The 25,290-nt window shown below is 40.6% G+C and overlaps 1 protein-coding gene across 4 annotated transcripts in view; it reads left to right on the forward strand.

The window, feature by feature from the left end:
* klhl22 (kelch-like family member 22) overlaps positions 1-25,290 on the forward strand; it is a 70,940-nt gene that overhangs the window by 36,682 nt on the left and 8,968 nt on the right. For 3 of the 4 annotated variants that reach the window (XM_069933570.1, XM_069933572.1, XM_069933571.1), the window contains exons 3-5: positions 6,821-7,082; positions 18,159-18,324; positions 23,078-23,796. In XM_069933570.1, the coding sequence (XP_069789671.1) occupies positions 6,880-7,082; positions 18,159-18,324; positions 23,078-23,796 (1,088 nt within the window). In that variant the 5' untranslated portion in view covers positions 6,821-6,879. The remainder of the gene's footprint in view (positions 1-6,820; positions 7,083-18,158; positions 18,325-23,077; positions 23,797-25,290) is intronic. The other variant, XM_069933573.1, reaches the window with a different exon arrangement.

The following is a 25,290-nucleotide window of genomic DNA, read 5'->3' on the forward strand; positions in this document are numbered from 1 at the left end:
TTTATTTATTTGTTTGACAAAGTTATTACATACGATTAAAAAAAGCACATATTATGAACAATAAGTTTTTTTTCTCTATATATAAAAAAGAAGAGAAGAAAAAGAAAGAAACCCCCTCCTCCCCCTCTCAGCCTGGTTTCTTTAGGAGAGCCAAAGAGAAAAAAACCTGAAATATATTTACTAAAATTTAATCAAGGTAAATTTAAATGTAAATATTATGAATATAAAGACCACTTATTAAAAAAAATAATTATCATGTAAAACATATGTGACTTTTTCCATTACCAAACAAGTTTTCATCTCATTATTCCATCTATTAATATCAATCACATTAGCATTTTTCCATGTACTTACTATACATTTATTTTGCTACAGATAAAGCTAAATATACAAAAGCAATCTGAAATTTGTCTAATCCCAAATCTTTCAAAGGCTTCAAATATTGTCAGGTCTAGAAGTATTTTGATCTTATACAAATGTTCCAAAAACAATTGAATTGCTTTCTAAAAAGATTGTATATGTACACATAACCAAACAGCATGCAAAAAAAGTTCCAACCGAATTACCACATCTAAACAAGAGTCTGATTCACTAAAATCATATTTTTAAAAAACTTTTCAGGTGTTAAATACAATTGATGTAAAAAATTGTAATTAACCATTGCATAACAAACATTTGTCAATCTAGTAACACTACCATGACAAATATCTAACCAGTCATCCTCGGAAAAAGTAAGGTTAATTTCCTTTTCCCATTTAATCTTAGATCTATCCCATCCTTCTTTTCCATACTTTCCTGTAATATTTGGTACATCAATGAAATATATCCCTTCTTTGGTACAATCACAAGAAAAGTTTCAAATTTAGTCAATTTAGGTAAAATCATATCTCTACCAAATATTTGTTTTACTAAGGATCGAAGTTTATAATAAATGAATAAAGAATTCTCATTAATACCAAAATCTTCCCTCATTTGATTAAAGGATAAAAATTGACCTTCTTTAAAACAATCCCAAGTTTTTTATACCTTTAGATTTCCAATGTAATAAACATTGACTATACATTGAAAAAGGAATAAGTTGATTCTTATATAATGGTGTTAAAGTCAATAATTTACCTTTAGAACCTATTGTTCTATTTTTCCTCATCCATAACTTCATTAAATGTTTTAGTATAGGCACATTATATTATACACGTCTCCAGAATGGAGGACCATCGCCTTCCCAAGATCGTATTATATGGCGAGCTCTCCACTGGCCACCGTGACAGAGGTGCACCAAAGAAAAGGTACAAGGACTGCCTAAAGAAATCTCTTGGTGCCTGCCACATTGACCACCGCCAGTGGGCTGATAACGCCTCAAACCGTGCATCTTGGCGCCTCACAGTTTGGCGGGCAGCAGCCTCCTTTGAAGAAGACCGCAGAGCCCACCTCACTGACAAAAGGCAAAGGAGGAAAAACCCAACACCCAACCCCAACCAACCAATTTTCCCTTGCAACCGCTGCAATCGTGTCTGCCTGTCCCGCATCGGACTGGTCAGCCACAAACGAGCCTGCAGCTGACGTGGACTTTTTACCCCCTCCATAAATCTTCGTCCGCCAAGCCAAGCCAAAGTAAAGTATTATATTGTTGTAATAAATTTAAATTCCACTGAAACAAAAATTGATGTATTTCAAATTCAAAAATATTCGCTATCTCAATTTTAGCCCAACTAGGGGGCCGTTCCAAATCCATTAATGAACTAATAAATTTAAATTGAGCTGCCTCATAATAATTTTGAAAATGTGGTAAACGTAATCCCCCTAATGCATATTTCCAAGTTAACTTATTCAAAGCTACTCTCAGAAATTTACCCTTCCATGAAAATTCCCTAACCATTTTATTTAAATCTTGAAAAAAAATTCTTATTAAGTAAACACGGAATTGACTGAAACAAATATTGTATATGTGGAAAGATATTCATTTTAATTGTATTTATCCACTTAAATTTATAGGAAGATTCTTCCACTTAATCAAATCAGCTTTGATCTTTTTTATTAACGGTACATAATTTAATTTATATAAAGATTGATAATCAACATCCACATTTATACCCAAATATTTAATTCGATCAGTCCACTTCAAATTAATAATATTCTTATAAACTCCTTCACCTATCGGTAAAACTTCACTTTTTTCCCAGTTAACTTTATATCCAGACAAAGATCCATATTGTGTTAAACACTCCTTCAAGTGTAAAAGTGACTGAGCTGGGTTTGTTAAATACACCAATACATCATTAGCAAATAAATTAATTTTATACTCCTCATCTAAAACTCTCATACCTTGTATCTGTGTATTTTGTTGTATCATCTGTGCTAAAGGTTCAATTACTAACGCAAACACAGCTGGAGACAAAGGACAACCTTGTTTAGTTGAACAAGTTAATTTAAAAGGTTCCGAGAACTGACTATTTGTCAATACCCTGGATATTGGTTTATTGTATAAAGCTTTAATCCAACCAATAAAAGAAGGACCAAACTTAAATTTCTCTAAAACTTTAAATAAAACGTTCCACTCAACTCTATCAAAAGCCTTTTGCATCGAGAGATATCACCATCGGATGGTCAGGGCACTGTCGATATTTATTAATCAAACTAATCACTCGAAGAATATTATCTGAAGCATGTCTATTCTTTATGAAACCTGTTTGATCAACATATATCACCTTAGGTAAAAACTTAGCCAATTGATTTTATAGTCTACATTTAACAATGAAATTGGTCTATATGAAGACACCTTCAACGGATCTCTCTATCCTTCTTAGGAATACAGTAATTAAGGCACTAGAACATGATTCAGGTAGATCATAATGTTCATTAATATGTCGTAACACATCTCCAAACGCTGTAGATAAATCATCATAAAATGCCTTATAAAATTCAACCGAAAACCCGTCATCACAAGGTGATTTTCCATTCGGCATTTCCAACATAGCCAATTTAATTTCTAAATCAGTAAAAGGAGCCTCCAGCTCCAATATGTCTTCTCCTAGTACCAGTAATTTCAACACCGATAAAAAGGAGTCAATCGATCCGCTCTCCTGTTTTTCATCAGAAGTATATAATTTCTTATAAAATGAATGGAATTCATCATTAATCTCATGAGGTTTGTAAGTAACAGTCGAATTTTGTCTGACTGCATTAATAATCCTTGATACCTGTTCTTTCTTTAACTGCCATGCAAGTACCTTATGCGATTTCTCACCCCCATTCATAATACCGTGGTTTAGATTTATTAATCAAGCATTCAAATTGATAAGATTGCAATGTATTGTATTTCAATTTCAATCTAGACAACACTTATCTTCTGCTGTTCTGTCGCATCTCTCTGAAATTCCTTTTCTAATTCATTAATCTGTTTCTCTAATTCAAGGCTTTCGGTCAAATAATTCTTTTTAACCTTAGAGGTATAACTAATTATTTGACCTCTCAAGTAAACTTTCATAGCATCCCACAATACAAATATACTCTGAACGGAGTTAACATTTTCTTCCAAAAAGAAATTTATTTGTTTTTTAAAAAAATTCAATAAATTCCATTTTTTTTAACAACATCGTATTGAATCTCCAACGAGAAGCTACACAAACTTTTTCAGAACTCTCATAAGTAAAATACAACAAAGAATGATCTGAAATTACCCTACTTTTATATTCTGCTTGCAATATTTTCCCCGTAAATGTGCCGATACTAAAAAAAAAAGATCAATTCTGGAAAAAGATTCATGTCTAAATGAATAAAAAGAGAAATCCTTCTCTGTTGGGTTAAGACATCACCAAATGCTCACTAAATTAAAATCTTTAATCAAAGCTCGAATTTGAATTGCCATTTTACATTTTTTAATATTTTTTGGAGATTTATCTAATAAAGGTTCCAAAACACAGTTAAAATCTCCTCCAACCAGAACATTTTCATTAGCTTGTCCCAGAAGCAAAAATGCATCCAAAATAAATGCTTCATCATCTACATTCGGTGTATAAATGTTAGTAAAGTCCAAAATTCATTAAAAATCTTACAATTCAATTTAAGAATTGATTGTAATTCAAAAGATAATTTTTTATGTATCAAAATTGCTACTCCCTTAGATTTAGAGTTAAATGAAGAAAAAAAAACATGTCCAACCCAGTCCCTTTTCAATTTCATACTTTCTTTTTCATTCATATGTGTCTCCTGTAAAAAACCAATATCAATCTTCATCTTTTTAATATAAGCCAAAACTTGCTTACGCTTGATTGGGTTGTTTAATCCCTGAACATTAAAGGTAGCAAATTTCAAATTTGACATATCTAATACAATTACTAAATACCAAAAATAATCACAAAATTAATATTAACAAAGAGAATTTTTTTTTTATATAGGATCCTCAAATTAAAATATATAGGCCCTCCAAATAAAAATAATATTCGTTAATAAGAGAAAAGGAAAAAAAAAATCTACCAAAAGGTAGTAACTCCCTAAAATAACTGGGTGTGGATTACCCACTAGTGACTGATGACTAACAAAGAAGTTAGTGCAATCCCTTCCTCCCCAGCCAGCCAATCAAAAATATTAACATATTACAAAAAAAAATCAGCCTTGAGACTTCAGTCCAGATGGTGAACTCATTTCAAGTGTAGGCGAGCTCTTTCCATTCCCGTTCTTTCCACTTCTGCCATTTTGCCCATTTCCAAGTCTATCAGATTTTCTTTTAGGAGATAATGGTGGACTTCTTCTTTGTCCTCTGACATCTAGTAACAAATTAGCAAAAACCATTGCTTCATGCTCACTCTCAAAGAATTGGGATTGATAGTTTCCATAAAACACTTTCAACACAGCAGGATAACGAAAAGCAAATTTGTAACCTTTACGCCATAAAACATCTTTAACTGGATTAAATTTACGTTGGCGTCTGATGATATCTTGACTCAAATCAGGGTAGAAGAAAACTCTATTCTGAACATTCATTGGAGCTTGCCTTTGTCTTGCATTTTGAACTGCAAGTCGAAGAATTGTCTCCCTGTCCAAACAGTTCAAACAACAAACTATCACAGCTCTTGGAGGTTGACCAGGTAAGAGTGTTCTTCTTAAATCTCTTGTGCTCATTCCAATACCAATCCATCAGGAAAAGACTTCTCCTAACATCTGGGGAATCCAATTTTTAAAAAATTTGACAGGATCGTGACCTTCTATCCCTTATGCAAACCCACAATTTTCACATTGTTTCTTCTGCTTTGATTTTCCAAATAGTCTTTTTTTTGTTAACTCTTTTTCCCGGGCTCCTAAATCTTTAACTGATTTTTCCACCTTTACTATTGTTTCTGTATTGAATTGTACCTGTTGTTTATATGCAGAAAAGGAAGCTTCAAATTTTTAAAAGTTTTCCCATTTTTCTTTAGCTTCTGCCTTATCCACAATCAGTTCTGAACATGTATCAGTATTCATTTGAACCAGCTGGTTCAATTGACCAGTAATAACATCCAAATAAGAAGCAATAGCTTCAAATATCATATAAATAGGCTGAGGTGCAGTTTGAAATGCAGGATCCGGTTCCATAAATTGTAACTCACTTTCTTCCAGCTATTCTTCCATTTCCTGTGCAGTGGTAGAGTAAGATAAGTCTTTTTCTTATTGTTCTTCAGAAGGCAGCATTCTAGTCATTTAGCTGTGAGTTTGGACACCCAACGACGACCCCCGACTTCCTCAGGGGGTCATCGCTGCCGTACCCCCCCCACAGACCATTTTTTCATAAAATTACAGAGTTCTCCGTAATTAATGGTGCCACCCAAGCCCACAGTCGCTATAGACTGCGTGTCTACCATCACAGTCCTTCCGCGCTCCCGTCTCTTCCAACGGGGGTGTTCTTTGTAACAAGCCTCCAGGCTCGTGCCCGACTACTCGGGAGGGTGCTCCTTCCTCTGCAGAACGGGTCAAACCAGCGCCACCTTGAGACTGGTGAGTAGCTGTTACCTTAACTTTTGTCCCCACTGGCGATCGTTGAAGCTTGGGGATCGCTGAAAATGGATCTGAGGCTCTTTCAAATCGTTTAGGCCCCAATTCTTCTGCACTTCCAAACTGTATTTTCTTTTGTAACAGAGACATAGTTTTTTTTACATTAGCAGCCATAATGGCTCACCAAAATATCAAACTAAAAATTAAAGTTTTAAAATTAAAAATAAAGGGTTAAAAAACAGGTACTTAAAAGTCTGACCAGAGAGGGCAGGGATTACACCTCTAGTCTCCACGCCATCTTGCCTCGCCCCCCGGAAAAAAGTATCTTTGTCCCAAACATTATGACGGGCTCTCTATGCGTGAAAATTGGTTCAGATAGCAGAACAAATGAAATAGGCTGAAGTTGGATTGGAAGATCTAAGAAAGAGAGCTCTGCTCAAGGTTAAATAGTTCTGAAGGTTTGTGAGATGTCCGGTTCAGTTTGAGGCACAGGGTGTCTCAATTCTCAAATTTAAACATCAATTAACATTTGTGGAAAAATAATTCATATTTCCACTATGTTCTGGATATAGCAATGTTTATAACTTTACTTTAGCATGTGCAGGCTCTAAATTTAAAGACAGTGAATCCTCGTATTTGACTTTCCATCCTATTAATATTGGAAATGAATAAAATCATTATTTGATCCTATAACCTCAGCTGAATAAACACAAATGATTCTGGCCTTTATTTTTGATACTTAAGATGAAGAATTTTGGTGCATTTTAATATTTTTCAGAACAGCCGGTCAAATGATTCTGGCCTTTATTTTTGATACTTAAGATGAAGAATTTTGGTACATTTTAATATTTTTCAGAACAGCCGGTCTGGAAAGCCACCTGTTAGCCAGGTTGGGTTTCATCGACAACATTGACCATGGCAGAAGAGCATGAGGGCAAACAGCAAAATCAGAAAAAAGTGAGCCAGATCTACCAGAGTTCAGCACATTCCCAGTCTCTGTTGGATGGACTGGCTGCGCTCCGGAACAGCTCAAGTCTGTTTGATGTTATACTGATCGTAGAGGGCAAGTCCATTGAAGCTCACCGTATACTTCTAGCAGCATCTTGTGACTATTTCAGGTACTATGCCTGTCTAGTTTGTGTTGTTGTGGGTTTCTGGGGGTCTTTCATTTTTTTTCCAGATATGGCTGTGCATTGTTCTAGTGTTTTGTAGGTGAGAAAAATTGCATTTATTTTGCTGACTACTTAAAAATAATTTCTAATTATGTAATACACAAAAGTGCTGGAGAATTTCAGTAGAGGTTATTTATTTATTTATTTTGCAACTGTTTTTTTTTCAAAAATGTAATTTACAGCAATATTTGCACCTTGATGCTGGCACAAAACAATTTAAGACATGTTCATGACAATAAATTCTGATTCAGCATCAGAATCAAAGAAATATCAATATTAGGTCCATAGGAATCAAAGATATAAAACCAACATTTGGGGCTGAGCCATTCATCAAGGTTTAAGCAAAAAGCAGTGGATCAAAAACTGGAGGGAGGTGGAAAGAAGGGGCAGGAAGATGAGCACAGGCCTACAGGCAAGAGAGATCATTTGTGGATATGGGTGGGAGGGCAGAAAAAATGCTGGGAAGGGGGTAGCTCTCTGATTTGAATGGAGAGGGAAGAGAGTTGGGAGCTGGAGGAAAGGGAAAGAGAGGAGTGGGGAGGGACCTAACACAAACCAGAGAAGTCAATATGGCCTCATTTTGGCAGTGCCATGGACAGATATGGACAGTTGGTGTGGGAATGGGGTGAGGAACTGAAATGGTTGGCTACTGGGAAGGACAGAGCAAAGGTGCTCAACGAAATGATCTCCCAGTCTGCATCCAGTCTCTCTGGTGTAGACGAGACCACAACGTGAGCACTAAATGCAGTAGGTGACTCCTGCAGGTTCATAAGTAAGTGTTTCTTCACTTAGAGGCACTGTTTGGGGCCCAGAATGGTGGTGAGGGAGGAAATGTGGGTGCAAGTATAGTATTTGCTGTGATTACAGAGGTAGGTACCATGGGGTTGATTAGTAGTAAGGGATGAATGGGTGAGGGAGTCATGGATGGAGTCATCTCTGGGGAAGACAGAGAGGGGAACAGTGGCAAAACTTTTCGAAGATAATATATTGAATGCAAAGGGACAAGGGGAATCCTGTCCTTGTTGAGTCTAGGGGTAGATGGGCTAGGCCAGGTGTGCAGGAAATAGAGGAGATGTGGATAAAGCCTGAGCAGATGGTTGATGGTGGTAAAGGGGAAACCACATTTTTTGAAGAAGGTGGACATCTCAGGTGAACTGGAATGGAAGACCTCATTCTGGGAGCAAAATTGATGGAGACAGGAATTGAGAGAAAGGAATAGAATCCTTACAGGGGACAGGGTGTGAAGGGGTAACTGGGAGTTGTAGAGAGTTTGTCTCCCGAGATAGAGACAGAGAGATCAAGAAAGGGGAGAGCACTGCCAGAGAAGGACCTGTGAATTTGAGGTCGGGGTGAAAGTTGGTAGCAAAGTGGATGAAGTTGACGGAATTATCATGGGTGCATGAGGCAGCACCAATGTAGCAGAGGAAGAATTGTCTTGGGACAGATATATCAAGCAGCAGATGTCTGCATGCATGAAATCGTGAGGGAATCATGTTTTTTTCTTCTGGCTGATTCTGCTGTACAGATTAGACAACAGTTGTTTATTCCATAATTCTTTGTGTTTCCTGTCTTGCCAGATTAATATTTTTAATTACCCCTATTCAATTACATTTAATATGTGATGCTCCACTGACATAATTGGGATACTGATTGCAAAGGTCTTATGATTATTTATTCTAATCTCTTTCATTCAGAAAACAAATTTTCTTTGCTGGTCTCGCTTCATTGATGTAAAATCATCACTAAAATTCCTACGGACAGAAGAAGTCCTTCAATCCATCATGTTGTGCCTGCTGAGAAAGCTTCTTGGTCCAATTCAACCTTCCAGCATTTAGAACCATATTACAGCACAGAAATCAGGTCCTTCAGCCCTTCTAGTGTGTACTGAACTATTCTCCCTAGTCCCACTGACCTGCAGCCATTCCATATCCCTCCATACCCCTCCCATCTATGAATGCATCCAAACTCTTCTTAAATGTTAAAATTGAGCCTGCATTCACCACTCTCTGAAGAAATCCCCCCCTAAACGTTTCCACTTTCACCCTTAACCCATGTCCTCTGGTTTGCATCTTACCTACTCTCAGTGGAAAAAGCCTATTTACATTTACTCTTATCTACACCCATCATAATTTTATATATATTTATCAAATCTCTTCTCATTCTTCTAAGCTCCAGAGAATAAAGTCCTGACCTGTTTAACCTTTCCCTGTAACTCAATTAAAAATTATGATTTTAGATGTTGTTGCTCAAAGTTATGGCTATTATGTGTATGTCAAAGTAGCTTTAAATGTGATGAGGATCCCTTACAGGAAATTACTTTTAAGTCCTTGCCTCCCTCTGATTGAAAAGACTCCCTGATTAATGCCTCTCCATTAAGGGAATGTCCTTTCTATTCACCCCTTCTTGGCTCCTCATAATTAAACTCAAGTTCAAGTCTATTGTCACATGTAAACTAAGATGCATTGACAGGGGTTGTTTTGTGAGTAGTCCAGCTAGGCAACTCATACTTAGTACAACAAAAAAGATACAAGATAAAAGTGCAGAGTAATAGAGAGAGATCAGTTGGTACAGAATGAAGGCAATGTTATTTTACTATTGTGAGGTTCATTCAGGAATTTGATAACAGGGAAAAATTATTGAATCAGGTGGTGATCTCACACTTGAGAATCTTATTCCCAACAAGAGGAGGGTGAAGAGAGTGGCTGAGATGGGATGAGTCTTTGAATGTACTTGCTGCTTTCCTAAGGCAGTGGGAGTCATTTGAGAAGGGTTGTGCATGATGGTCTGAACCACATTCTTAATCCTCTGCAGTTTCTTGTGGTCTTGGGCTGAAGCAGTTCCCGTCCCACATGTTGATGTACCCTGACTGGATACTTTCAACAGTGCACCTGTAAAAAGTGTTAAGAGATACTGGTGACATGCCAGGCTTTTGAAGAGCTAGAGGTGCTAGTGTGCATTCTTTGCCATTCTGTCAACATGGGTGGATCAGGACAATTCATTGGAGATGTTTACTCTGAGGAACTTAAAGCTGCCTGGTCACTCCACCTTATCACGATTGGTGCAGATCAGAGACTTGAGCTCTAAACAGATCCTTGTCTTGCTGAGATTAATGGGGAGTCCTTGCACGAAGCCATTAGTTCTTCAGCCTTCCTTCCATACTCTTAACGTGTCCTTGTTAGAGATCCCGCCTACAATGGCATTCTCATCCATGAATTTAAAGATGGAACTGGAGCAATGTTTGGCCACACAGTCATGGGTATACAGGGAACAAAATGGGGGGGCTGAAAACACTGCAGTGCAGGGTCCTAGTGTTAAGGATGATAGTGGGAGCTGTGCTGAAATTGTTGACTCCATACTTTCTGTGGTTTTAAGGAAAATAATCCCAGTCTATCTAATCTTCTTCATAGCTAAAATTTTAGAGCAGTAGCAGCATCCTCGTATATCTTCTCTCTGTCAGTCTGCACATCAGAATTATATGTAATATTCTGGTATTTTTGTACAATTGTAGCATAAAATTACTGCTCCTGTGTCTTGGGTAATAAAGGTAAATATTCTGGGTGCTTTTTTAATTTGACTTTTTTAGTACTTTTGGCGGTTCTTAGTTATGCACACCTTTGTTCCATAAATTCACAGATCCTCTTGTTAATTTATAGTGTATTTCCTCATTTCTCTAGTTGGAATTTCAGTTGCCTCATTGTGTCGACCTGAGGTTCCTCAGTTCCTTTTATTGTCACGTAATAATACAAAAAATGTAATATATGTGATATAATTCAACTTTAAGTCTCCCCTAAGGCTAAGAGTCACCATCGAGGTTATTCTTAAATCTAATAAGTTATTATAAATAATTGATATTAATTCATGCTGGGAGAACTGCAAATCAAAAAGTAAATCAAGAATATTTTTTCTGAAATTCGAGGAAAATCAGAAAGCTTAGACTAAAGAAAAAGCCTAACTTGTAAATATCTAAAAAAAATGTCAATTTGGAAGTTTGAATTTGGCTTTCAGTTGTTCAAAAGAAGCAAAATTCTTTTGAATAAAAATATTTTTATAACTTATAATAAGACTGGCAAAAGAAAAAACTATTCTAGCCAAGAAAATTCCTAAATTGTGCCCATATTCTCAACCTATTTCTCAATATCGGATTATGTGCCAATTTAGAAAAGGAAAGGGGTAAAAAGGAACCTAAAGTTGCCAACATAGATGCATTTTCAGAGAAATTCAATTCCATTTTTACCCACTAGTTTATTAAAATGTAACAGATTCAATGACTGGGATTAAGAACACGATTTGAATATATCATTTTCAGACCAAGATTGGATTTTCACTCTTAATTAATGACTCCTCATTTTGTTCACGACATCGTTACAATTTAAGGTGGTGCATAGGATACACGTATTCAAATTATCTCATTTTTATGCAGAGGTTGAGCCACTATGAGATAAATGTAAAATCTTAGAAGCTTCATTGATTCGTGTGTTCTGGGAGTGTCCTAATTTAGAAAAAATTTAGAAAGATCTTTTAAACTTTATCAATGATTCTAAAGATAAAATTAGAACTATACCCTCGCGTTGCTTTGTTTGGTTTTTCTTGAGAAGAGGATATATTCTTGACTTCAACCTCAAAAAATTTTAGCTTTCACCTCGTTGATAGCTAGACGAGCAATTTTAATGAAATGGAAAGACAGTGCTTCACCCACTCATGCCCAGTGGTTACATTATATTATTCTATTTAAGCTTGGAGAAAATTAGATAGAACGTTATAGATAGAAAGTTTTAATTTGACAAGATAATGGGGCCCATTCATAGATTACTACCATAACTGGAAGATTTAAGAAGGTCTGGATGCTCCGGAGATACTCCGTCTGGTGTCTGAAGGTCGTTATTGGATCCATATCTACAATTCTACGTTAACCTTGGTTAAAGGGGGGTGGGTGGGTTTAGATTAGTCTGAGTATTATTGTTTTCTTTTTATCTTTTTTTAGATTAATTAGTTAAATATGGGTTTAAATGTGGTTTATCGTGGATCATATCATTAATTAAGATAGAATTTACCCTTTGTTTATTTTACGGGATTGTTTAATTTTGTCTTATCTATTTTCTATCCAAAGTTATAATGGGATATATTATGAGAGCGGGATAAACTGTTAAATATCATATTGATAGAATTTGATGTCTTAAAGAAACAAATCAAATAAACAATGATGATGGGTTTTTGATTTACATTATATGTTTAATATGTGACATTTTACATGATATGACCCGCTGTTTGTTTTTATTAGATGACTTTGCATGTGGGATTTATATATTAAGCTCAATAAAAATATTTTAAAAAGAAAGCGTATTCATCAACATTGCCTGGCACCCCTAACAAAAGGAGAAAGCAAAGAAAAAGAGAGTCCTTTCAGAGTCACTGAGAGTCTCTGGATTCGCTTCCAGCCCTCCAACAGCCTCTGCAGCTGCACAAACTCCTGTTCAAAATATCGGCTGCTTGAGTTTCAGGTCCAAACCTTTGATAAGATCAGGAAGCCTTCAGCACCCAAAGCCCGTCGGGAGCCCTTCTTGTTCTCAGTACCCTATCGAATCTCATCTCCGATACTTGGTTTCCCACGAGCCAGTCTCCTGCGGCCCACAGCTTGTTTGGGTCCTTCGACTGCAGTCACCAACAGCCAACAGCCCGCAGCCTCTGTGAGTCCTTAAGCTGGTCCATTGCCATGGTTACCTTCCTTGTAGAGTTGTCTCCCATGCTTCTCCTCCTCACTGGTGGGGTGGGGGGGGGGGTGCGTGTATTCTCCCCTTTTCTGGTACCCTCCGCAATCCGCTGCGCCCCCAGAGTCTGCAACTCCTCATGGTATGCTGTCCAGCACAGGCACCACCATATTCGGCACAGACCTCCATGGTTGCAGAATTTTTAGAAAAACCACTGTTAGCTCCTTAACCTGTCCAGAGCCATCGGTGTGACCCCGCAGAGCAGCACTGTGTTTCTGATCCTCGCTCTCCTGGGCTGCACCAGCAATACTGCTGCCATTACAGCACCTCTGGTAGCGTTGCCATATTTTTAACATCAATTCTTCCCTTTTTACGACCTTCCTTCTCCACAGTAGGTGGCACAGTGGTGCAGCAGATTCTTCCACTTTCTTACAGCTCCACTGACCCAGGTTTGGTCCTCACTTTCGGTGATGTAATAGAGTTTCCATGCACACCCCTTGATGGCATTGGTTTTCTCTGGATGCTCTGTTTTCCTTGCACCTCTCAAAGAATTGCTGGTGGTTTGGTGAATTGGCGACTGTATAACTTACCCCAAGTGTCGGGAAGTGGCAGGAGAATTGGAGGAAGCAGTATTACTGGATATGCGAGAGAAATTAGGTTACAGGGGAATGGGATTATGGGTGCTGCTCTGAGAGCTGGTATAGAGTTGGTAAGGACAAAATGCTACCTTCCATGTTATAAGATCTTTGAGAACACTTTCGACTAGATAGTTAATTATTCTGTTTTTTTCCATGTTTATTGATAGTCCTTGCATTTAAGTAAATTATTAATACAGTAGAAGTTCAAAAATCCGGATGCCAGAAATCCAAACTACCCAAGAATCTGGACTTTTCGAAAACTTTTTTTTAAAATTGAGCCAGCTTATGCAACCATGCTTATTGATGTTATTTTTCTTTAAAACTGCTCATTTTGATAAATGAGGCATGCTATATTTGCTAATGGATAAACTTTTACAATTTACCTGTTCACCTCTTCTTTCCTTCTCCTTAAATTCGAATTTTAAAAGTACTGCCCGAGAATCCAGAAAATCTGAAAATCCAGATTGACTAAATCCCTAAGCGGTCCAGATTTGTAGACATCTGCTCTATCTACCATGATAAATTGGAAAGCTAGCACTGTGTCTTGCAGAGCCCCAGTGTAAATCCAGATGTAAAAACACAGAGAACCACTGTCCATTGTTTATTGCTGCAGGGCCATGTTTGGAGCCAACTTACCACTTTCTCTTGGATCTATAGAGACCCTTCATGGACGGTCTCCCACTTGGGACCTCATAAATGGCTTTGTTATAGTCCATGAAGAATGGTACAAAGGCATAACCCTCATCAATGCTTTCTTTCTCTTTCCTACCTTTTCCCACCCCACTTTTCCTCTTCCCCTACACATTCACTTCTCTTGCTCCCCACACTTCAATTACACAGCAATAACTCCTCACCCCACTTCCTTCCCTTCCCTTCCTTCCCACACTCAGATCCTTCCTTCCCTGTCTCCCTGCCTCTGTTTCCCTGTCTCTCGCCCCATTTCCACCCACTGCTTTCACACCACCCATCCTTCTCCCTTTCCCTACCCTGCTCCATCCCCTTAACTTCATCCTTTCCTTTCCCTCACCATTCTATCCATGCCTGTCTGTCTCTCTAAAATAAATATCACTTGTATTGCTTAATTTTTAGTATTTTCTGCCTTAATTAATGTAGGCATTTCCAAATGAAATTGATATTGATCTTCACAATTTTTTCCCAATAAGTTGTCCTCCAGACAGGATTGGCTGACTGATTTAAACAGTTGCACAATGTTGGTGGTCCTGCACCTATTTGCTAGGAATGTGTGAAAAATTATCAGCAGGGACTCTAGTCTTTCTTCATTTGCTTGGAAAACATTTTATTTGGAAGTGATGATTTATCCAACTAGAGAGATTTTAATCCATTAATATTTATTGCCATTTTTTTTTATCCTATGAAATGCTTCACTGTTCTTTCCCTTCTCCTCATACTTGCTTGGAAAGTTCTGTTAAAGTTCAACCTGAACAGTTCCCAATGGCAGCTGCTGCAGTCGTTCTGGATGGTAAAGGAAAACCAGAAAGGGGGTGGGGGGGGGGTGGTGGATCAACAGTGCGTGTAGCTACCACACCTGCCCCTCAAACCTGTGATTGTACTCATGTATCAGTTCACTTCGCCACAAAATACACAGCACCACTAAGTCACATGGTAGAATTAGTCCAAGCCTTTTTTCCAATGGAGCTGTTTGTATATAGACTACACTGTGGAGGGAATGAATATTTGGGTTGGTAAATGCGATGCCAATCAAACAACTCACTTTGCTTTATCATGTGAAGCTCCTTGACTTTTGTTGGAGCTTTTGTTCATCCAGGCAAGCATTCCATCACTCTCTTCACCACTTCGATTGAGAACATGAAAAGTCTTTGGGAAGTCAGAGCATAACTAGAAGAAGCGCTCAGGCCCGAAACGTTGGTTTCCTGTGGATCATCCTGTGGATGCTGCAAGACCTGTTGAGTTCCTCCAGCGTTTCTGTGTTTTTACTCCAATTACAGCATTTGGAGATTTTGTGTTTCAAGGATAACAGATAACCAGGATACCCAGCTTCTGGCCACCTCTGGTAACTGGACTAGTTATGCGTCTTGTTGCACTGAGTTTTTGCTCAATGGCAATAACCACAAAGCTGGTGGGGCATTCAACAGTGATATTGTCAAAGGAAATGTGGTTGGAGCTTTTCATTGAAAATATTCGTTGCTTGGCATTGTGTGTCACAAATATTGCTTTAAACTGTCACATGCCTGAATGATGCAGTCTGAGGAGTTGCAAATAAAATTAAAAATTGTGCAAAGATCAGCCAACTTGCTCCAACTGTGCTGCTTATAATGAGGAAAGGTCACTGAAGTCATGGAAAATGATTGAGTCCAGGACAGTATCCTGAGGAAGTTCTGCAGCAACATCCTTGAGATAATTACTCCTTTCCCTCTACTCCTCCCCCCACCCCCGCAAGCAACAACAACCATTTTCCTTTGTGGTTCCAGAGTGTAGGTTTTTCTTTTGTTACTCCTAAGTATAGGTTGACATGCCTGGATAGCATGCCAAACCAAGTTTTTAATCTATCTCATTATGTGACAGTAAATAATACAGTTCAACTCTACTCTTATTCAGACCCCTTGAGCCACAAACATGGTCTTCCTGTTGTTACCTCAGACCTTCTGTGATTTTTATTTTTGGCATTATCAACAACACCTTCAGATGTATAGTCCAGGCATTCTCAACCATGTTTTGCCTATGGCCCCCTTAGGACTCTGCTCAAAGTTTATGGGCCCCCTGCCCAATGAAGTAGTCAAGTTTAGTTAATTTCTTCCGTACTTCTCTCCTACTGACTACATAAAAAATATTTTATGATTTCAGTCTGTGGCCCACACCTTAAGTGTGCTGTGGCTCCCAGAAGGGCTGTACAACCCCCGTTGAGAATGGCTGTATAGATGATGCTGGAATAGGGTTCTTGAATGATCAGAGACCACACCTGCCTAGTTTTCCTCATGTGCAGCTAGATGTCACAACTGTTTGGGTGAATGGTTATAAATTCCAGAGAACAGGTCTTCAGCGCTATAAGAGGAATGATTGTGGCCTTCAACCTTTGCTGTATTTCGTACTCTCAGGTGTTTCTTGATGTTACATAGAATGAATCAGAATTGATTGAAGATTGAATCTGATGATAGGAACCTCAAGATCGGGTCAAGGTGATCATGACTTGCAAAGATTCCAAATGTTTCAGCCTGATTTCCTGCCCTGCTGTTTTCTGATGGATGCACTTGGTGCCTCACCTTCCTCACGGCAGACATTTTGTCAACCACTGGTTATGGCAAGGTCTTAAGATTTATGTTCCAGTACCCTAGTTGTGCAGTTAATTGGCTGTGTCCAGAGCACGCTGCTTCCACTGTTCATCATAAATGTCCCACTTTGTAGCTGCAACAGTGGGTCTTCCTTTTCAATTGAGGTGTTGGCATTCTCTTGGTACTGAATCAAGGTCAGTAATCACAGATTGGGAGATACGTCAGACTAAGAGGTTACATTATATTATATTCCAGCTGCTGCTGAAGAATTATAGCTTTTCATTGATGATCAGTTTGGAGCTACTAAATCTTTTCAGAATCCATCCGATTCACCATAGGTCGTGTCTTGGAATATGAATAGCATCCTTCCTGTGAAGACCGTGAAGATTGCATGGTCACTCCAGCCAAATCTTACATGGCATGAACATCAAATAGATTGGTGAGGCAAGTTGGGGTTAAATCCTGCAACCACCATGAGGGGTTGCAGACTCTGGGTGAGTAGCAGACATGCACAGGGGACCAGAAATGGGAAGAACACCCCGTGTTGAGAAGGAAAAGCATGGGAAACAACCCTATGGGACGATAACCACAGCTGTGGACCAGAGAGGGGCTCACCGACCGAAGGACCCACACAGGCTGCGGGCTGCTGCAGACTGGCTTATAGCAATCAAATATCAGAACCAGGATTCGAGAGGGTGCTGAGGGAAAGAAGGACTTCTGAAGGGTCTCGAGCACTGAAGACTTCATGATCATTTCATGATCTGGAGCTCAGGTAGCAGAGGCTGCAGGAGCGCTGGAGGTGAATCTACAGGCATTCAGTGCCTCTGAAAGGATTCTCTTGCTTCTCTTTCTCCTATTAGGGTTGCTGGGCAATGCTTATGGTGACTCTTTATTTGCCTTACCCCAGATATAAGTTGAAGTCTATTAGGCATTATTACATGACAACAAAATTAACCTTTTATTCTTAATCCTGATTCTGGTGATACATCCTTTACACCAAGACTAGTTGGATTAGTGATGGTCCTACTAAGACACTCAGATCGAATCCCAAAGAAGTTTGTGACTCAGGTACTCATGTTGAGTCGGAAGTTGCAGGTTTATATTTCTTATGATTGAGGTTTCTTTGTGCTGCAGCTATTAGCGATGGACGCTGCAAGATCTTCTGCTGACTTCCTCCAGCATTTCTTCATTTTTACTGTTTCTTCCTTAGATCATCTGTTCCTGATATAATCACTTACCTCAAAACAGGGCACATTGAGACACTTCTTGTAATTACTGCAACTTGCACTTTACCAGGAAGTCTTATACGATGGCCTTTTGTGGAAGATATTCTGCTATGATCATCTTTCTGTACTGAATAGCTAATTATTTCTATAATAAAGTGCTGCCCAATAATTTCATTGAGATTGACCAGTATTTTCTTGTTTGCAGGGGAATGTTTGCTGGTGGACTGCGGGAGATGCAAGAGAAGGAGATCTTTCTGCATGACATATCCTACGTGGTCATGTGCAAGATTTTGGACTTTATTTACACTTCTAAGATGGAGCTAAACCTGGACAATGTACAGGATGTGTTGGTGGCTGCCTGTCAACTGCAGGTAATGGACTAATAATTTTCCCCGCAGATTTTAACAACATTCGCTAATTGAAAGAGAGGTAACACAATCTTGGATGATTACAAGCCCATGGAGGTTGGTCTCTCGGGGTATGGCAGTCTTCACACCAGAACTGAGGCAAATCAGAACAACTTGTCATCAATGCCACAATGAGAAGAGTAATTTTCTGGCTTTCAGATCACCTCAAATGATAGCTTTCACCACCTACATAAGGACTTACATGATTGTAGAAAAGGCGATCTAAAACCAGAACCTTGCCAGTTGTTTCTCTCCTTGAACCTTCCTAAGATGCACAGCAACCAAGGTGGTCTCATTGAATTTGGCCTCATCTTGCCTTCAAAGTTTCATATAATCCATATGTCCACCAAAGGCACACTGAAACACACCAGTGTCCATCTAGGCTCATGGCAGAATTGATGGAGGGCTGTCTAACTTTAGAGATTTAATTGTTGGTCAATCACTCAAGATACATAATTGGAGGTAAATAAGGAGCCTGTTGATGCTAGAGAATGAGAGGAATGTACAAAAGTGCTGGAAGAACTTGAGTCGCAAAGCAAGAGGCAGTCGATGTCTCCCGGCTAGGCCTAGGCTCGAGACGTCGACAGCCTATTGGCTTTCCACGGATGCTTCGTGACCAGCTGAGTTCCTCAAGCACTTTCGTGCATTACTCAAAGGTCTGTGCTGGACGTTGGTGATCAGAGAGGCCTCATTTCTGATGGTCGAGAGAAAAGCCACACAGTCCTTATCAATGTCCTCTTCTCACCCCATTTCTTCTCTTCCCCTACACTCCCACTTTTCTTGCTCCCCACACTTTAATTACACACTGATAGCTCCTCACCCTGCTTCCTTCCTTCCCACACTTGGATCCCTATTTTCCCATTTCTCCCCTAATTTTGCCACCTCTTTCCCCATTTCCTTTGTATTTCCAGCCACTCTTTGCACACCACCCCTCCCCCCCCTTTCCCCACATCTTGCTCCACTCCCTTCTCCTTTCCTCCCCATCCTTTTCCATTCACTCACCATTCAATCTATTGCTTCTATATGTGTATCTCTCTCCTTCCCCCTGTAGATATCACTTCTCTTGCTTAATGTTTGGAATTTTTGGTGACATGGACTCAATGGGCCAAATGGCCTGTTTCTACTCCTATATCTTATGGTCTACCTCCATGCTGTTTCAAGCTGACCTACATAAGCAGCTGCCAGCAGAGAGAGGTTTAACTGCAAACCTGATTTATTTTTTGCATTTCTGCATTATTTACTTATATTCACTAGGTGGCAGTAAGCCACTTTGTAAATGCAGAAATGGGTTGTAAAAATAATTCCACTTTACTAATAGTCATCACTAAATACTGGATAACCTGAACTCATTAGTCTAAGAATTGTGGGAATGGGTGGTAGCTATTTACCTTTGAGAATAAAATGATTCTTGAGTTTGTTTAATTGAAACTACGTACCATTAAAAACGGACAAAATTAAATTGGTTCACTTTGCGTAGTGTTAGAACTATATAACACAGATCCAGGCCTTCAGCCTATTAAATCAATGCCACCCTCATGTCTTGTCAGGAAGTAAGTTGTCCTGTGGTCAAGAATTGTTCAGCCAATAATTAATTTGGGCTTTATCCAACATTTTACCCTAAGAACACAATGCTGGAGAAACTCAGCAGTTTCAAACAGTGTACTTTACAGATAAAGATACGTAACCTACATTTCGGGCTTGAGCCCATCAAGGTATGAGCAAAATGTAAGCAAAATGGGGGAGGGGAGGACCACAATCCCACAGGCAGCAGGTGATAGGTGGATAAGGGAGGGAGGGTACACCAGCAAACAGGTGGAGGGGAAATGGCTCTGTCTATGGAGAGGAAAGGGGGTGGAGAGCTGGAGGAAAGAAGACAGAGGGAATGGGGAGAGAGGGAGAACAGGAAGTAGACTAGCAGAACCAGAGAAGTTGATGTTCATGCCATCCGGTTGGAGAGTGCCCAGGTGGAAAATAAGGTGAGCTCCTCCAATTTATGGGTGGTCTTGGTGTGACAGTACAAGGCCACTGACAGACATATCAGCGTGGGAGTGGGGCGCAGAATTGAAATGGTTGGCCACTGGGAGATCCCCGTCATTGATGTGGACCTTCACTTTGTCCTGAATTTTACAGCCTTCTGAACTTATGGCCATCTTTCCTGGAACTTCTGATTTGAAATTTTTCGTCATTTACTTTCTATCCTTGCCACAGTCTCAAAAATGCTAATTTCCTGTCTGAATAATCTCTCCTCTTCCTCGCTTCTCTTCCTATCTCTGCTGTGAATCTCTTTCTGTCTCCATGCTGGTTCTTCTGGTGTCTCCCAAGGATGTGCCATGTACCCATTTCAGATGCCATCATCCAAAAATGCAGACACTCTCCAGTGCTGATGCTTCATCACCCCCCTGTATAAATTCCTCACACTGTCTCCAATTGATGTCCAGAAATTTCCTGAAGAACCACGCAATGTTGCTGAAGGTCTGTCACACATTCCATTCCCTAGTCACTGGAATGCTGCCCTCGGGCATTCTTGTTAAACTGCGCCTGGAATCAAATTTTAAGCCAGTGGGTACTTCAGATCACATACCCTGCCTGACATTAAGACCAACATCTTTGTTCCCCATTACCACTTCTCCAGTGGTCCAGTGTTCACTCTTGCCTCTCTCTTGCTCTTTGGGTTCCTCTTTTGTGATATTGGCTAGCTTATCTTCATATTTTATCTTTTCTCCCCTTAGTGCTTTTTTGTTGCCTTCTGTTGGCTTCCCACTAATTTTCATAATCTCTTTTGATTTGCTGCTGCTTTCAACTTCCCCTGTCCACCCTTAGTTGTTTCACTCTCCCTTTAGAAAGCAGCTGCTTCTTTGGGATAAAACAGTCCTGTGTCTTTTGAATTATTTCCAGGAACTCCTTTTAATTCTTTTTCCCAATCTCAAGCAGACCCGGCAGCCTTCAGCCTCATCTGTTCCCAGATTAGAATTACCCTGCCTGAGTAACCTACAACCTAACAAAACAAATATTGAACTTTCCAATTACGTTAACCGCACCCCCCCCCCCCCCACCCCAATCAGTTCCACTTTCTTCAAAAGTAAAATATGAAAGCCTGCAGACACCGTGGTTGAAGTAAAAACACAACGCTAGAGAAACTCATCAGGTCAAACAGTGTCATATAGCAAAGATTACCAACATTTCTGGCTTTAGCCCTTCATTGAGGTATGAGAAAATGTCAGCAGGTGTCCAAATAAAAAAGTAAGGGGGGAGGCATACGGGGAGGAGCATGGTAGCAAAGGCAGGAGGTAATAGGTGGAGAAAGGAGGGAGCAAGGGGAGGAGGGATGGGTAGGTGAATAGAGAGGGAATTGGGTAGAGAGCTGAAAGGGTGAAGGGGAGGGAGTAGGAAAGGAGAGGAGGTTATCAGAAACTGGAAACATCTATGTTAATGCGAACCGGTTGGAGAGAGCCCAGACAGAAAATCAGGTGGTGTTCCTCCAATTTATGGGTGGTCTTGGTGGGATAGTATAAGACCATGGACAGACATGTGAGTATGGGAGTGGGATGCAGAACTGAATTAGTTGGCTTCTGGGAAGCCCCTGTTACTGGTGTGGACAGACTGAAGGTGCTCAAGGAAGCGATCTCCCAGCCTGCGCCCAATGAAGAGAAGGCCTTCCACTGATTTCCATTCTTCCAGCCTAATCTAAAACTTGATGTTCTCTCACCCCTCCCTGTCGTCGCCACCCCTACACCTCTGCCTGTTTTGCCTCTCCCAGCTCCATCCAACCAGAGCCTGCTGAGCATGCAATCTCTAAGAACAATGTGTATGAAGCTGCCACTACACTTGGATCTTCTCACATCTTGACTCGTCCCTTGCCATCGCACCACCCTTTCTATGTTTGCTATCTCCTCTTCCCACCTTAGTCTAAAAAGGGGTCCCGATCTGAAACTTTGACCATCTGATTCCCTTCATGGATGCTGCCTGACCCACTGATTCCCTTCAGCTTCTCACTGTTCGCTTCATCTGTCCTTGCTTTCTTCTCAGAAAATTTCATCGTGCAAACATACCTGATCACCAGCTCATGTTCCAGTGCTTTCTAGCTTTGTCCCAGAAGAACGATGGCAGCAAGGCATGGTGAGGGTGTGCAGCTGGTCGAACTGCTGTCTAGCTGCCCCAACAACTTGGGTTCAGCCCTGACCTCAGGCACTGTCTGTGAGGAGTTTGTACGTTCTCCCTGGAACCACATTATTTCCTATTACATCCCAAAGACATGAGGGTCGGTGGGCTAATTGAGTAGTAGAATCTGGGGATGGGGGTGGGTAGGAATGGCGGGGAGTTGATGGGAAAGCGAGGAATGGAAAAATTGGCCAATGTGCAGAATTGGCGTACAAGCCCTCCTGGGTTTCGAAGATCAAAATGAATGTGAATGAGCCGCAATAGTCGGACTGGTGGAGCCAAGCAGAACTGGGAGCACTTATTGAGTGCTGGTAGCACTCCTGCTGGTCAGGTTTTGTTCATTTCCAACTTGGCAAAGTTTGGGTCGCAAATAATTCTCAGGGACAGGATCTTCTTGCTACCCGGGGACTGGGTATTCAGTGGTTGGTGCAGGCACAGTGGGCTGAAAGGTCTCTATGCTGTCTGATCTTCATGGCTGTTGCCCAGTTGAGAAGCATTTCCCACGGCAGGGGGCTGTGCACAGTTTTGATTGCTCAAAGTTTCCGTTTGCTTCATCCAGATTCCGGAAGTAATCGACTTCTGCTGTGATTTCCTCATTTCCTGGATTGATGATGATAACATTCTTGAGTTGTATCGACTGGCTGAGCACTACAGTCTAGTCCAGCTGAGTGACAGAATTGACTTGTACATCCTCGAAAACTTTCTGAGTTTCAGCAAGACCCAGACTTACCGTCGATTGCCCCTGGCCAAGGTGCAGAGCCTGCTGAGCAACGACAAGCTGCACGCAAACTCTGAGAACAGCGTGTACGAAGCTGCTCTGCTTTACTACTATACCCAGGAGGAGATCGAGAGAGACCAGGTCTCCCTTCATGACCCACCAAAGCTGCTGGAAATGGTCCGCTTTGCACTGATTGAGCAGCAGACGTTTCAGAAACTGTACAATCGACTGAGCCCCTGTCCGCTGAAGGAGGTTTTAGCAGACGCCCTGGCCTACCACCAGAATGAGATCCTCCAGCCTGTCCTCCAGACTCCGCAGACACAGCTGAGGTCAGAATACCAATGTGTGGTGGGATTTGGAGGAATGTACTCCTCCCAGGATGAAGACTTGAGTGATGAGGTCAAGTTTCTAAACCCACTGAGCCAGGAGTGGCGCACCTTAACCCAGGCACAGATGCCAAAGATGTCAAACCAGGGCATTGCTGTTTTGAATAACTTTGCTTATCTTGTGGGTGGGGACAACAACACTGCAGGGTACAGAGCAGAGGTGAGCTGCTGGAGGTATGGCACCATTTCTTCCTCTGTTGTGTATGAGTGAATGCATCTGAGTCGAGAATGCACGTTCTGACACTTGTCACAATTCACCTGTGGTCTCTAAATCTCCGTATTACAGGGTGTGGTCCTGCTCCCGATCTCCCTGTCCGACTGTTTTACAGGCGGTGGCCCCAATCTCCCAGTCCGACTGTATTACAGCGTGTGCTCCCAAATGCCCAGTTCGACTGTATTACAGGATGTGTGCCCAATCTCCCAATCTGACTGTATTACAGGGTATGCTTCCGACTTCCCAGTCCGACTGTTTTACAGGGTATTGTCTTGCTCCAGATCGCCCAGTCCGACTATATTACAGTGTATGGTCTTGCTCCCGATCTCCCTGTCTGACTGTAGTACAGGGTGTGGTCCCGATCTCCCTGTCCGACTGTATTACAGGGTGTGGCCTGTAAATCTCCTCGTCCAATTGTATTATGGATGTGGTCCCAATCTCCCAGTCCAGCTGTATTACAGAGTGTGGTGCTGATCTCCCAGTCAGACTGTATTACAGTGTGTTGTCCTGCTTCCGATCTCCCAGTCCAATTGTATTAAAGGGCGTGATGCTGATCTCCCAGTCCGACTACATTACAGTGTATTGTCCTGCTCTCAGTCTGACTGAATTACAATGTGTGGACCCCTCCCTGTCCTGCTCCCAATCTCCCAGTCTGACTGTATTACAGATTGTGGTTCCGATCTCCCAGTCCGACTGTATTACTGGGTGTTGTCCTGTTCCCAATCTCCCAGCCTCAACTCGTTATCTGTTATGGTGTGCATGACTTTGCTGTTGGTTCTCACAGATCTATTATTGTATATTCTGATTAGGCTGGTTTTTTTCATAGTTTTGTCAGTTATCACTGTATTACAGGTTGTGGTTCCGATCTCCCAGTCCGACTGTATTACTGGGTGTTGTCCTGTTCCCAATCTCCCAGCCTCACCACGTTATCTGTTGTGGTGTGCATGACTTTGCTGTTGGTTCTCACAGATCTACTATTCTATATTCTGATTAGACTGTTTTTTTTCCACAGTTTTGTCCGTTATCTATGTCAAAGTGAACATAGAGCATTACAGTACAGTATAGGCCTTCATCCTACAATGTTGTGCCAATCTCGATTCAACAAACTAAACCTTCCCCACCTCACACCCATAACCCTCTATTTTTCTTTAATTCATGTGCTTGACTAAGAGTCTTTTAAATGTCCTTATTGTACCAGCCTCCAGCAATGCATTTCAAGATGTTTTAAAAACATCCCCCCCCCCACCACCCCCATTTGTCTCCCAATAATTTTCCTCCCTTTATCTTAAACAGATGTCCTTTTTCATCCTGGAAAAAAGGTAATGGCTGTCTACCCTATCTTTGCCTCACATAATCTTAAACATACACGCATATATACAGAGATGCAGCACGGTAACAAGTCCTTTCAACCCATGAGCCTGTGCCACCCCCAGTTATCTACAATCCCTGGTATG

This window comes from Narcine bancroftii, chromosome 4 (assembly GCF_036971445.1).
Source record: "Narcine bancroftii isolate sNarBan1 chromosome 4, sNarBan1.hap1, whole genome shotgun sequence".
NCBI classification, from domain to species: domain Eukaryota; kingdom Metazoa; phylum Chordata; class Chondrichthyes; order Torpediniformes; family Narcinidae; genus Narcine; species Narcine bancroftii.